This window comes from Pezoporus occidentalis, unplaced genomic scaffold, assembly GCF_034315485.1.
Source record: "Pezoporus occidentalis ecotype Australia unplaced genomic scaffold, CSIRO_AGI_Poc_V1 ctg346, whole genome shotgun sequence".
NCBI classification, from domain to species: Eukaryota; Metazoa; Chordata; class Aves; order Psittaciformes; family Psittacidae; genus Pezoporus; species Pezoporus occidentalis.
The window spans coordinates 78,805-90,434 of record NW_026915440.1 but is presented as its reverse complement, the minus strand read 5'-3'; the positions used below and the strand labels follow the sequence as shown (position 1 = coordinate 90,434).

Sequence of the window (11,630 nt, the reverse complement as noted above, 5' to 3'; positions counted from 1 at the left end):
GAAGGGTACAAAACCTGGGTAGGTTATAAATGCTAAAAGAGAAGTTCTTGTCCACTCTAGTTCAGAAACCTGACAGGAAGCTGAAGTGAGGAGCACTTCTTGCAAAGCTCCTTACAGTGTACAGGTTATAGATTTTACTGGAAATCATGCAGTGTGCTGACACTGCTGTAAGTCTGCCTGGTTCCATGAGACTAGTGGGTTGTTTCAGATGGGTCCTGCACATGGGTTAAGCTGGAACACTTTGAAAAACACTTTGTTTTTCTGGGAGACCAACTGTGTTTACTTGAGACACTATTAGGAGTATTTTTTAATGCTTTTAAAGGAGAAAAAATGGAGGAGAAGCTGTTTTGATGACAATATTAAAAGGCTCAGGAGCTATTTCTGCTTTTGAGCTTGACATTTTTTCTCCAAAGCTAAATGGGCTGCACAGTAACAGAACAGTAAGCCTAACCCAGAACTGTGTATAAAGGGAAGAAGAAGGACTTGGACAAGAGTGTCCTTCCCTACTGTTGCAGAGGAGGAATGCCACATAGTCCTTCCTGATGTCTAAAACACTCCACCAGCTACAGCTGTCTGAAAACATCTCTCTCCCAAAAACTTCTCAGAGAAGTGCTGGTCCATCCCTCCCTATCCTTCCCGCCAGCCTGTTAAATCTGTGCTCTGCTACCATTGCAGTGGCCTCGTAAAGTCTGCATCATGAAAGGAGTCAGCAGACTGGAGGGTAAATGTGGTATACCGGGGAAGAGTCAGCTCAAAGTTCACGCAGTGTGACACAAACCTCTGTGTGTCAGTGCACTGATGGATTCAATAAAGACCTGCATATAGGATCCAGTTAACCTAGTGGACTCAGATAGCTTACCTTTGTTGCCAGAGGTTCCTAAGCAAACTAATATGTTATGGATGAAGAGGATAGAGCTTCCCCTTGGTTAACTAACAAGCAGACAAGTGAAACAGGAGGAAGGTACAGGCAATTGTGTGGCAGTGGAGGGAGGTTGCCAAAGGGGTCTGTGACGCCTGAGCTACTCTCCTTTTTTGTAAAACCCCTGAAGAACAGCAGCTAGTAAGCTAATGGTGTCTGTGGGCAGTTACCACAATCACAGTGAATCTAGCTTGTTTAGTAGAACTGCAGTGGACAGCCTGGCACTGAGGCTGAACCCCTGCTGATAAATGCCAGCTGCTGGGATCCAGACACAGGTGGGTGCAGCATCAGCTAATCCTTCATATGAGAGGCAGCAAGCCTCTGGGAGAGGCAGCCTCAAACACTATCAGGTAGACTGGGCATTGGCACTTGTCAGGAGAGAATGGGGAGACAAGCAGGGCAGCATTGTTGTGCCAGCAGATATATCCACTGTATGCTGGCACCTCAAAAAATGTGCTGTTCAGATAGGGCCAGCCATGTCCTGTAAGCTTGGAGGTAAGAAGAGAGTTAAGAAGGTTTAGGATGGTCAGATGGGCATAGCAGCATCTGTGCAGGGAGAGCAAGTAGAGTCACATCATTACATGTTCAGTCATATATATAAATGGGCTCAAAGGGCAAGCGAATGGGTCTGCAGAGATTCCCCAGCACTGCTGTGCTAAGAAATTGTTCTTTAAGCCTAGTGCACCAATGTCACCTCTGTGCTCTGTGTTAAGTTGCAGTTCTTGACTTGTTTTTCCTTGAACAAACTGGATTTCTGCCCAATGTGTTCAAAGCCATGTCTCATCGACCTCCTGAATTCAGAGCTTTTTTTGCTTATTACAACACCATTATGAACAAAGACACAGGTAAACCATACAACTACCACACTGCCCTTCCCTATGTAGATGCAGAACTTTACAGATATATTGGTTCACCATGCCTTCCCCCAGCCCATAATAGTGGCTGGCAGGGGCTGGAACTGCACACAGGTGCTTCTGGCTTTGCTTGTACTGCATACAACTTCATACTCTTTAGCTTGTGGTTAAAAGCAGCTCGCAAACCAAGCTCTCCTGCCTCACTGCACTGTACTCTCTTGTCACGACAAAGAAAGGACAGGCTGCTGCCTACAGGAAGATGAGCTGGGAGCCAAGTGTGCTGGAAGGGCACAGGCAGAGGCAGTGGTTTCATGTGCAAGGCTGCAGCCCTAGACTATAGGAGTGAGACCAGCAGGGCCGGTCCAGCAGTAGGGACCAGGGCCAGCCAGGATTTCCCAGCCAAGTCCACGGTGACAAGGCTGATCCAAGATCAAGCCAGAAAGTCATCCTCAAACAGGTCACTCAGGTTCCAAACCAGGATGGTTATGCAGCCAGGCAACACAGCATGGTTCAAATTCGGTCACAGCCAAGGGTCCAGCATAAAACAGCTCCCAAGGGAGAGGCAGGTGTTTGCTGAGCCTGTCTGCAGCTCTTCACAATGGTTCTTGGCAGTGAGTGGCCCAAGAGCAGTAGCAAAATTTGTGTGAGGGTGGCTATGCCCTCTGGCACCTGATGTGCTGCACCAGGGACTTTGAACCCAGGGGTATCTGTCTCCTGCAGCAGCAGGGAGAGGAGCAAAGGCGCTTGCTGTACACTAGGATGCCTGTGCAGGGTGCCCTGGTGTAGAGATAAGAGAGGGCTGTTGGGAGCTCTGCATAGCTCTCCAGCTTTTGAGGAAATGCAGTTTGAGGACTGCCCATTTCTCCCTCATTTCCTGTGGTAGCCTGTGGTAGAGGGCACCAAAAGGCCTCTTCTCATTGCTTTGGCTCTTGAAGGTACTGTAGTAAAACTAGTGCGTGTAGACTGCTCCTCCTGCATTTGGGAGATGTGGGCTAGGGCAAGAGTGTCTCAGCAAGTTCTAGGGGCAGTGAGGAGTGCAGCCTTATTGCATCTCACATGGTATGTGCAGTCTCTGTATGAAGCTTTCTGATCTGCTTATGCTGCTGGAATGAAGCCATGCCCCTACCTGTAACAGGGTTTCTTTCTCCCTTCTCATTTCCATGCTTCCTTTTAATCTGATTTAAAGAATAGAAATACTTTGGATACCACCCTCTTAAATATTTCTCCTGCAGCATCACAGTGTGGCTGCTTTCTAAACTAAACCAGAGCAAGAAGGCCTCTCCTGACTCCTTAACTCAATAGGTTTTAGCAGTGTCTTTCATCTTCTTAGAAACACTTGTTTTATGGAAATATTTTCAAAGTCCAGTAAAGCAGCAGTTTTTCTGGGGAAGGCACTTGACCTTCCCTGTGAAAGGTAGTTTTTAAAGAAAGGTATTTTTTAAAAACCCTTCTGCTTATTATCTTTAAAAAGGAAAGAGCAGCACTGGTGATGTGCAGCCAGGCAAGTTCCTCAGATCCTGTGCACAGTCCTGTTGTGGATCTGTTTGTGAAAATAACTGGGATTCATTCTGAGTATAACAAAGGACAGTCTTCTTTTCCACAGCTTCTTTAAAGCAGTCACAGAGATAGACACTGTAGAAGTCATGGTTTGTCTGTGTGATGGTCACTAGGACTACTCAAAACCACAGTCGTAGGGTACTTCATTGTTCCTCTTGTGGAGGTTGTTTATTTACTTGCTGAAACCTGTTTAGTGGGTTTTAGAACACTGCCCTTTTCTGTAAAAGCAGCAATAAAGCATCAGAAAATGAACAGACAATACCCTTCCTTGCCATTTGCCTTTGAGGTGTACAAAGAGAAGTACCAACTGAGCTGCCTACTCAGCGAGCAAGTAATTTTGCTCCTCTGAATTTTCCTGTTATGCAGAATCGTTGTTTACCTGTTGACCAAATCTCATGTACCTCATCCTAATTAAGTGCCACATTGTTAGCATAAGAACTGACACATAACCACTGGAATGGTTATATGAGGTGCTTTATTGCAGCGCTGGGAAACCAGGGGCATGCGCCCAAATCTGGCTTCAACCCCGTCACATCGCGCTCGCAATTTATACACTAAGAATTTCGTAGCTAATACATATTCAACACAGATTACATCACTGACTAATACATATGCATCAAAGATTGCCACATCTTGTCTATTACGACATCAGCGTCTTTTGCGCTTGCGCAGCCCCCTCTGGTGGTCGTCCTGATGAAGTAAGGAGCCTTCATCAGCTTGTCCTGTTCACTTTTTGTTCCTTGGACATGTCCCAACCATTATGTGGATGCCAGCATTCTCTTATTTTCACTTGACTACTCCTGGTACTTCGTGAGTTCTGCTTCGGTAGAGTTTCACAATACTCTCCTAAATCCACCCATATACGCTTCCCATATATGGCTATGTTAATTGCTTATCATTGTAACTACCATTGTAATGTTTAGTTATAAAGTAACTAAGATACACAATAGAAGGATTTCAGCTTGTTCTTAATACAAAAGAAACCCTCTACTGATTAACAGATTTTCAAATATAATTATCTTTTCTCTTTGTACTATTGTTTCAACACACAATTTCACCTGTTACTAACAACATGAGCAACTATCCAGGTAAACTGTTTGCGTGGATGGATAATTACAGAATCACAGAATGGTTTGGGTTGGAAGGGACTTTCAAAGATCATCTAGTCCAGCACCCCCACTGCCATGGGCAGGGACACCTTCCACTACATCAGATTTCTCAAAGTCACATCCATCCTGGCCTTGAACAGTTCAGAGGTGGGACACCCACAACTTCTTAGTGTCTCACCATCCTCATTGTAAAACATTTTCTCCTTATGTCCAATGTAAACATACTATATTTCAGTTTAAACTGTTGTTCCTTGTCATGTCACCTAGGAGCTTTGCTTGCTCTCTGGTTCCCATCTCCTATGCTGTAGTGTAGGCCGCTTGTACACAGAGCATTCCTCTCCCTGTTTCTGCAATGATACTTGCTGTGATGGATGTTTTAATAGGAAAGTGTGTCAGATCTTTTGCTGTTTCTGTAGGACGACTCAGCAAGGCAGACAAAGAGCTCATAATTGTGGCTACGAGTGTTGTGAACAGATGTCCCTACTGTGTGATTGCACATGGAGCACTTCATTGGATATATTCCAAGCAGCCAACATTGGCTGACCAGGTCAGTAGGATTACAACAGTGTGCTCCCCACTTCCTTGGCATAGTCCTTTGGGAGGTGGGAATAGCCCTCGTGTCTGCTTTTTCACATGAAGTGAAAGTCTGTGTGATTCCCAGCAATCTTGACATGTCTGAGGCCCTAACTCAGTACCTGGCTTACTGGTGAGCAGTCAGGCCAGTAGCTAGTAGAGTAGGACTTTGAGGTAGGGGTTTATGTATTGTCATCTACCTTCCAAGCAAGATGCAAGGAGGGATGGTTGACCATGCAGAGCATGCTGCTGCCCACATTCTTTTCTGTTTTAATTTGGTCTGTGGAAGAACTTGCTAACAATGGGGAGATGATGTGTGCTGGTGGCATTGGGTCATTTCAAGAACTCCTCCATAACCTGCTCAGCAAAACAAGAAGGATGATAAAATAGATGAGTTTTCGTTTTGTTCAGGTGCTGAACCCTGCACCCTGTGTACTGCCACTCTTTGGTTTGCAAAGCAAGAGGGTCAGCCAGTTACTGTTTGCTGGGTCCATCTGGGCTGCCTCTTGGTTTTGCTTTCTCATAGGTCACTGTGAATTGGCAGCTGGCTGACCTGAGTGACCGGGACCTGGCAATGCTGGAGTTTGCTCTTGCGGTCTGTTGAGCTGATAATATCACTGAAAAGCATTTCCAGAAGCTGGAGAAGCATGGTTTTGACCATGAAGATGCCTGGGACACAGGCATGATTTCTGCTTTTTTTTGCTGTGTCTAATCGCATAGCTCATATTGACCTACACCCAAACAATTCTACACAATGGGCAGGATGCTGTGTGGAGAGGAGAAGGAGGAAGCTTAGCATGCCTAATGGCCCCCTTATGCCAATGCATCTGAAAGACTGATCAAGCTCTTAATTCTCAAGCTAGTGTGGCTTATTTCTGAATCTGTAAATGCTTGCCATATTGTAGGCATAAGGTATGGTGGGCTTCCCTTTTCGTCAGTTTGGAAGTCACAGAATCCTAGAGTGGCTTGGAAGGGACCGAAGCTTTAATCTTACCCAGTTCCAGCCCACGGGCAGGAGCACCTACCACTAGACCAGGTTGCTCCAAGCCCAGTCCAACCTGGCCTTGAACACTGCCAGGGATAGGGCAGCCACAGCTTCTCTGCACAACCTGTGCTAGGGCCTCACTAGTCTCTAGTGACTAGTCCCAGTGTGACTTCTGCTGACTGCAGCGCTTCTCTCCGAGCACAGCTGGAAGAGTGCAGCTTTGGTCTTGGTCTTTGCCTAGCTGCGCAGGCAGCAAGCTCGTTGGACCATTACGTGACTTAGCACAAGCCGTTGCGCAGCATTTTGCCAGCTCGGCAATGCGCGACCTAGTATACCTAGGTGTCCTGGCCGTTCTCTTAGCAGGGGTCTGGGGTTTCCCGGGCTAAAGGAGCACGAGGTGACCGGCTCTTCCCCGCTGACTGCGTTCGGCCGCCGCATACCGTACGCTGGGCGCGAAGCACGGAGACCGCCGGTGACGTGTGGCGAGGGGCGGTGCGGCACAGGCGCGGTGCTGCCGGTAAAGGGCAGGCAGCGGCGGGGTCCGGCAGTGTTATGAGCGCGGAAGCCGGGGTGTCCCGGACGGGGGCAGGTGGCAACGGCTCTGCGGCCCTTAGGCCCGGCTCGCCCGCCGCTATGGAGCCGGCGCTGCCGCCTCCTTTCTGGCGGGCGGTGCCGGGGGCCGGCCTATTCGGATGGCTGCGCGGGCGCTGCCTGGGCCGCAGCGCCGCCGTGGACCCGGCACGGGACACGTTCCGCGCTATGACCGGGCTTTACGGCTCCATCCAGCCTGCCGACTCCATGTATCTCAGCACCCGCACGCACGGCGCCGTCTTCAACCTCGAGTACTCACCCGACGGGTAGGCGAGCCCCTCGGTCCCGCTGCGCTGCCCGCCCCTTTCTGCGGGTGCCAGCCGCGCCGGGCGAGTGGACCGGGAGCCCTTTGTGCCTGGCTGCGGGAGGGCGCGGGGTGTCTCAGGTTGCAGCAGCCCAGTCGGGCTGCAGGAGGCTCTCCCGCGTGTTGTCTAGGGCTGGGGACCCCGCGCCTCGTCGGTCTCTGCTGGGGAGGGGGCCCTGTTGTAGTGACCCGAGGCTGGAGGACCGTGCGGTCCAAGGCAGCTCCGTAGAAGCAGCAGCGGGACTGAAGCGGGCAGCAGGGCTGGCTCGGCAGGCGCGGACGCGACGCCCTGGCGCTGCGCGGTGGCTGCACACGGCCGCGGTTCCCGCTTGCTGTCACAGCGGCAGCCCGGCACGCTGCAAGTGGCGTGGCTGGTATTTAACCCCAGGCATTGCAAGCAGCAGGCACAGGACGGCACGAGTGGAGCAAGAGAGCGGTAACAGGGAGAACACCCCCGTATGGGGTGCACTTCCACTGCCCGGCGGTGTTCCAGGTCCTTTCTGTGGGAGAAGGGAAGGCAATAAACGGGCACACGGTTGAGATCAAGGCGGGGGCAACCCCTTCTTTGTTCGTGTCAAATGTCTTCAGAGACCTAAGTTTCTGTTTGAAATGTGATATTTATTCATTTAGGGTTCTGTGGGTCTGCACTGACAGATGAGTTTAGACACTTGTAGCAGGGTAGACAAAAGCAAGTGACAGTTGGACTCGTTTAGAATAAAAGAAGCCCTTGCACACCAGCTTAAAGCAGAGTTCAATTCAGAGATATCTGCACAATTGTCTTGCAGTATGCTTATAAGTGAAGTTTTCTTGGCAGAAAGACCTTGCGAACAAGGGTGGTCTCAACAGGTATTTTTCAGTTTGGATAGCCAGAATTGACATCTTTGTTACCCTTAATGGCTAGTCAGCTGCTCCATTCGCATTTCATCAGAACAGAGTTCTGGTTTCCTTGAGCACGTACCCTGTGATGATTTTGCCATAGTTGTCCTCTAAAGCCAAGTTCCAACTCCTTAGGTATTCCTCTGTTTTTTGAAGAGGACAAATTTAAGCTCCAGAAACTATCAAACCATCATTGGGTGACTGTTGTTGGAAAGTAATTTCTTTTGTACATTCAGGGTGTCCTGGGCTGCATCAAAAGGAGTGTGACCTCTACTGCACTCTGGGGAGACCCCTCCCTGCAGTCCTGTGTACAGCTGTGGGGCAACAACACGAGGGACGTGGAGCTGTTGGAGCAAGTCCCGAGGAGGCCACAGAGATGCTGCGAGGGCTGGAGCAGCTCTACTGTGGAGACAGGCTGAGAGAGCTGGGCTTGTTCAGCCTGGGGAAGAGAAGGCTCTGGGAGACCTTAGAGCAGCTTCCAGTGCCAAAAAGGACTGACAGAAAAGCTGGAGAGGAGCTTTGGACAAGGACCTGTAGTGACAGGACAAGGGGGAATGGCTTTAAGCTGACAGGAGATTTAGATTAGATACTAAGTTCTTGACTGTAAGGGTGGTGAGGGACTGGCACAGGTTGCCCAGAGAAGCTGTGGCTGCCCCATCCCTGACAGTGTTCAGGGCCAGGTTTGACAGGGCTTGGAGCACCCTAGTCTAGTGAAAGGTGTCCCAACCCAACCATTCTGTGACTACTGGTTTAAAAATTTTGCTTCTGAATTTGCAGTCTGAATGTCATCTTTATGTTGATTTTGGGTGGATGCCAAACTAAATAGCCATTGAAGTCAGTGTGACAAAAAGAGATGAGGAAAGCATATGTCTTTGCCCTAGAGAAGTTGGTGATTGTACTTCAGCACTGGCTGCCTGTTACAAAGAGGTGATGTAGCTGGAATAACATCTGTAAAGGTCTTAGGGGAACACTCTTCTAGTTAATGCAGTGACAAGAGTATAGGTTATCCGGAGGTGGCTCACAGCTGGTTGGTTCACACACATGAGCAGGCTGCCAGCACTTGCCGCTACAGTACAGTACAGCATCTGTCAGACCCTTACATTTTACCGAGCTCTTCAGCTTGTCTTCTGACACCCCAAAAAGCAAACTACAGTGTCTCAGAACTCCTCAAAAATTGTTGCCATTCAACAGGTGTCGGAGGAATACCATGACATGGGCACAGTCAGATGGGAAAGCTGCAGTAGGATGTTCAGAGTGGATGCCTTTCCACTTATTCCTGGGTGCTGTGGTCTTTGGGCTGGGTTGGGTTTTTTCCCTGCAAAATCAAGCAGGTATCCTCACATGAACAAAGCAGTGGGTTTCATGTCAGAGCTTAATTCTTTTTTTCCCCAGACAGGAACCACTAGGTTCATGCACTTCACTGCACAAATCGCCCTCAAGTAACTTATAAATAAACTCACTGATGTTAATACTCTTAACTGTGTGATTTAAATAATGTCATCATTGGATCTGGGAACTATATAGCTGTTATAAAACGACCACCTTATTTATTTATTTATTTTTAAAGTGGTTTGAAAGGTGATGTGTTCTGTCCAGCAAATGCGTCAGCTGTGCCTTAGTTATGCCAACTGCCAGGCAGAAGAGTTATGGTCTCTTGAAAAGGGAGTTAGAAGGTGATTTCTCTGGAATAAAACAACATGCTATTTTCTTCTGCATGTTTTGTGTATTAGGTGCTTGTGAATAGGCATCGGCAAGAAGGCATTAAAAAAAAGGAAAAGTAAACGCTGCAGATTAGTGCAGTGTAAACAGAAAACCAAGCTAAGTAATGGTGAAGCTGTGTTTCTGTGAGAATAGGGAAGGGATGTTCACTGGATACACAGAGATCTCATTTCTTTTACTGAATACAAATATTTCTGCTTTGCCTTACTCCCCTGCAGGTCAGTGCTGACTGTTGCTTGTGAACAGACTGAAGTACTGCTTTTTGACCCAATATCTTCAAAGCACATCAAAACTCTCTCTGAAGCTCATGAAGACTGTGTAAATAATATCAGGTAAGTCAGAAGGAATATTTTGTCTTACCATAGAAGCTTTTCTTGTGACAGTGTGGTAAGTTTGTGTTATATGCATTCTCGGAGGGTGTGGGTTTTGTGAAGCTGTTAGACTGCAGTTTGCTTTGTGCCATTTTTCTTCTGTTGGGAATTGGAGGTGCAGAAAGGCTGAAAAGGGGAAGAAAAGGAACCTGAAAGTGATGGTAGCGGTATGCGATGCTGTCAGGTACTGCAGTTTATGGGAGGCAAGAGTATTAAGCTGTTTTATTATTGCCTGTTTAAACTTGCCTTCGGAATGCCTTGAATTAATGTGGTAAATCAGAGCATAACAAGTAGCATGTGATTTATGTTTGAAGTGCAAGTCTGAGACCATAACAAGATTAGGTATTTGTATGAATATGGCTGGTATTTTGAATTGTAAGAGTAATTGGCACAGTTGCATAGAAATTTCCAAGGAAAGATTGTCTGCTTTAAATGCAGGTATGATACGGAAGAGCTGGGAAAGTGAAATGGCTTCTACAGTTCAACTTGAACTCAGTCTGTGTGATTTAAATCCACTGACTGTTTGTGAGGATGAAATAGGAAATGGCAAGTGCAGAAACCTAAAGACTGAAGTTTTACATCATTTGGATGTCTGTCTTTCAGAAAAGCTAATGTAAAAGCTGGGGCTAGCTGACATAAATAAAAGAGGAGATGTTTAGAACATGCTCTTCTGTGAGGAAATACGGCTGCTTGTCTTGCCTGACAGTGGTTGTCCTTTAAACATGCTTAATTTTTAGATAAAGCTAGGTGAGAAATAAAGCCGTATTATAAAGATATCAGAAGGCAAAGGTAAAATGAATTTATTTTGGGTTTTATACATCCCTAATTCAGTGTCTGATCCTGACATTCAAACTGCTCTTGCTAGGTCTCGAGTTAGTGAGATCATATTTTACAAAGAGCATTCTGTTGCAGGCTCTTTGGCTGGTTGGCTGTCTCTGTTGCACTGTGCTTGTCTTGAAACTTTAATTCTTTGATTGGGAACAGCAATGAAACTTCCTGCCACTTTCTTCTCTTATTGAAAGGATGTTCTTTCTTTCCACTTTGTCTGCCTCTGAGGCTTTGTAAGTTTGGTCCTTAAATGTCTGTTCTTTGTGTAGTTTGATTTACATAAAAGTACAAGTACTAGTTCCAAGCAGGTAATTGTTAGGTCTACTATCTAATATCTACCAGACTAAGGTAGTTCGTAGCAATGTATAGTAAACTTTATGCTTTCCTTCAAAATGCTTCTTAAAGCTTTATTTTGTTTTTATAGGATATTGGTGTCTTTTTCTGTGCTTTCCTGCATGTCTCCATTTGTTATAAACTTAGTTACAAGGAACTTAATAGTGTATTACAGAATATTGTTAGTACATCATTACCTAGAGTATTATTTCTGCTTAATGAGCAGGACTTCAGGCACTGCAGTAATACAGAAATTCCTTGTAATAAGCACCAAAAATAAGTTTAATTACTTCTGTGCCCTACAGCAGGTGCCTCAGAGCTATGTATGAACAGAGTAGCACATAGTAGTCCTCTTCTAGCAGTCTCCTAGTCACTGAGGATTTGTGTATAGTAATCTGAAGGAGGTTTTTTTTCCCACCTGAATTTGGTCAGGTTTTTTGCTTAATTAAAACTACCATGGCAGAGCTGCATGGCAAAGGAGCAGTTAACAGTGTTTTTGAAACTTTCTAGCTAGTTTGAGGTCCTCTAGATTTTTTGATTTCTTAAGTAGGGAGATGAGGAACAATTAATCTCAATTTATTTCCTCCTGAGTCTCATGCACCTTCAATTAG

General features: G+C 46.7%; 2 protein-coding genes across 2 annotated transcripts in view; one reads left to right on the top strand and one right to left on the bottom strand.

Annotated features, from left to right (window-relative positions):
- Positions 1-6,481: 6,481 nt before the first annotated feature.
- The window catches only part of DCAF10 (DDB1 and CUL4 associated factor 10), a 17,973-nt gene continuing 12,824 nt past the window's right edge, over positions 6,482-11,630 (top strand). Inside the window, exons 1-2 of the mRNA XM_062630034.1 lie at positions 6,482-6,854; positions 9,706-9,819. Coding sequence (XP_062486018.1) covers positions 6,550-6,854; positions 9,706-9,819 — 419 coding nt within the window. The 5' untranslated portion in view covers positions 6,482-6,549. The remainder of the gene's footprint in view (positions 6,855-9,705; positions 9,820-11,630) is intronic.
- Positions 9,966-11,630, bottom strand: part of SLC25A51 (solute carrier family 25 member 51) — a 26,984-nt gene continuing 25,319 nt past the window's right edge. Inside the window, exon 3 of the transcript XR_009966899.1 lies at positions 9,966-9,984. The gene's annotated coding sequence lies outside the window, so the exon portion shown is untranslated. The remainder of the gene's footprint in view (positions 9,985-11,630) is intronic.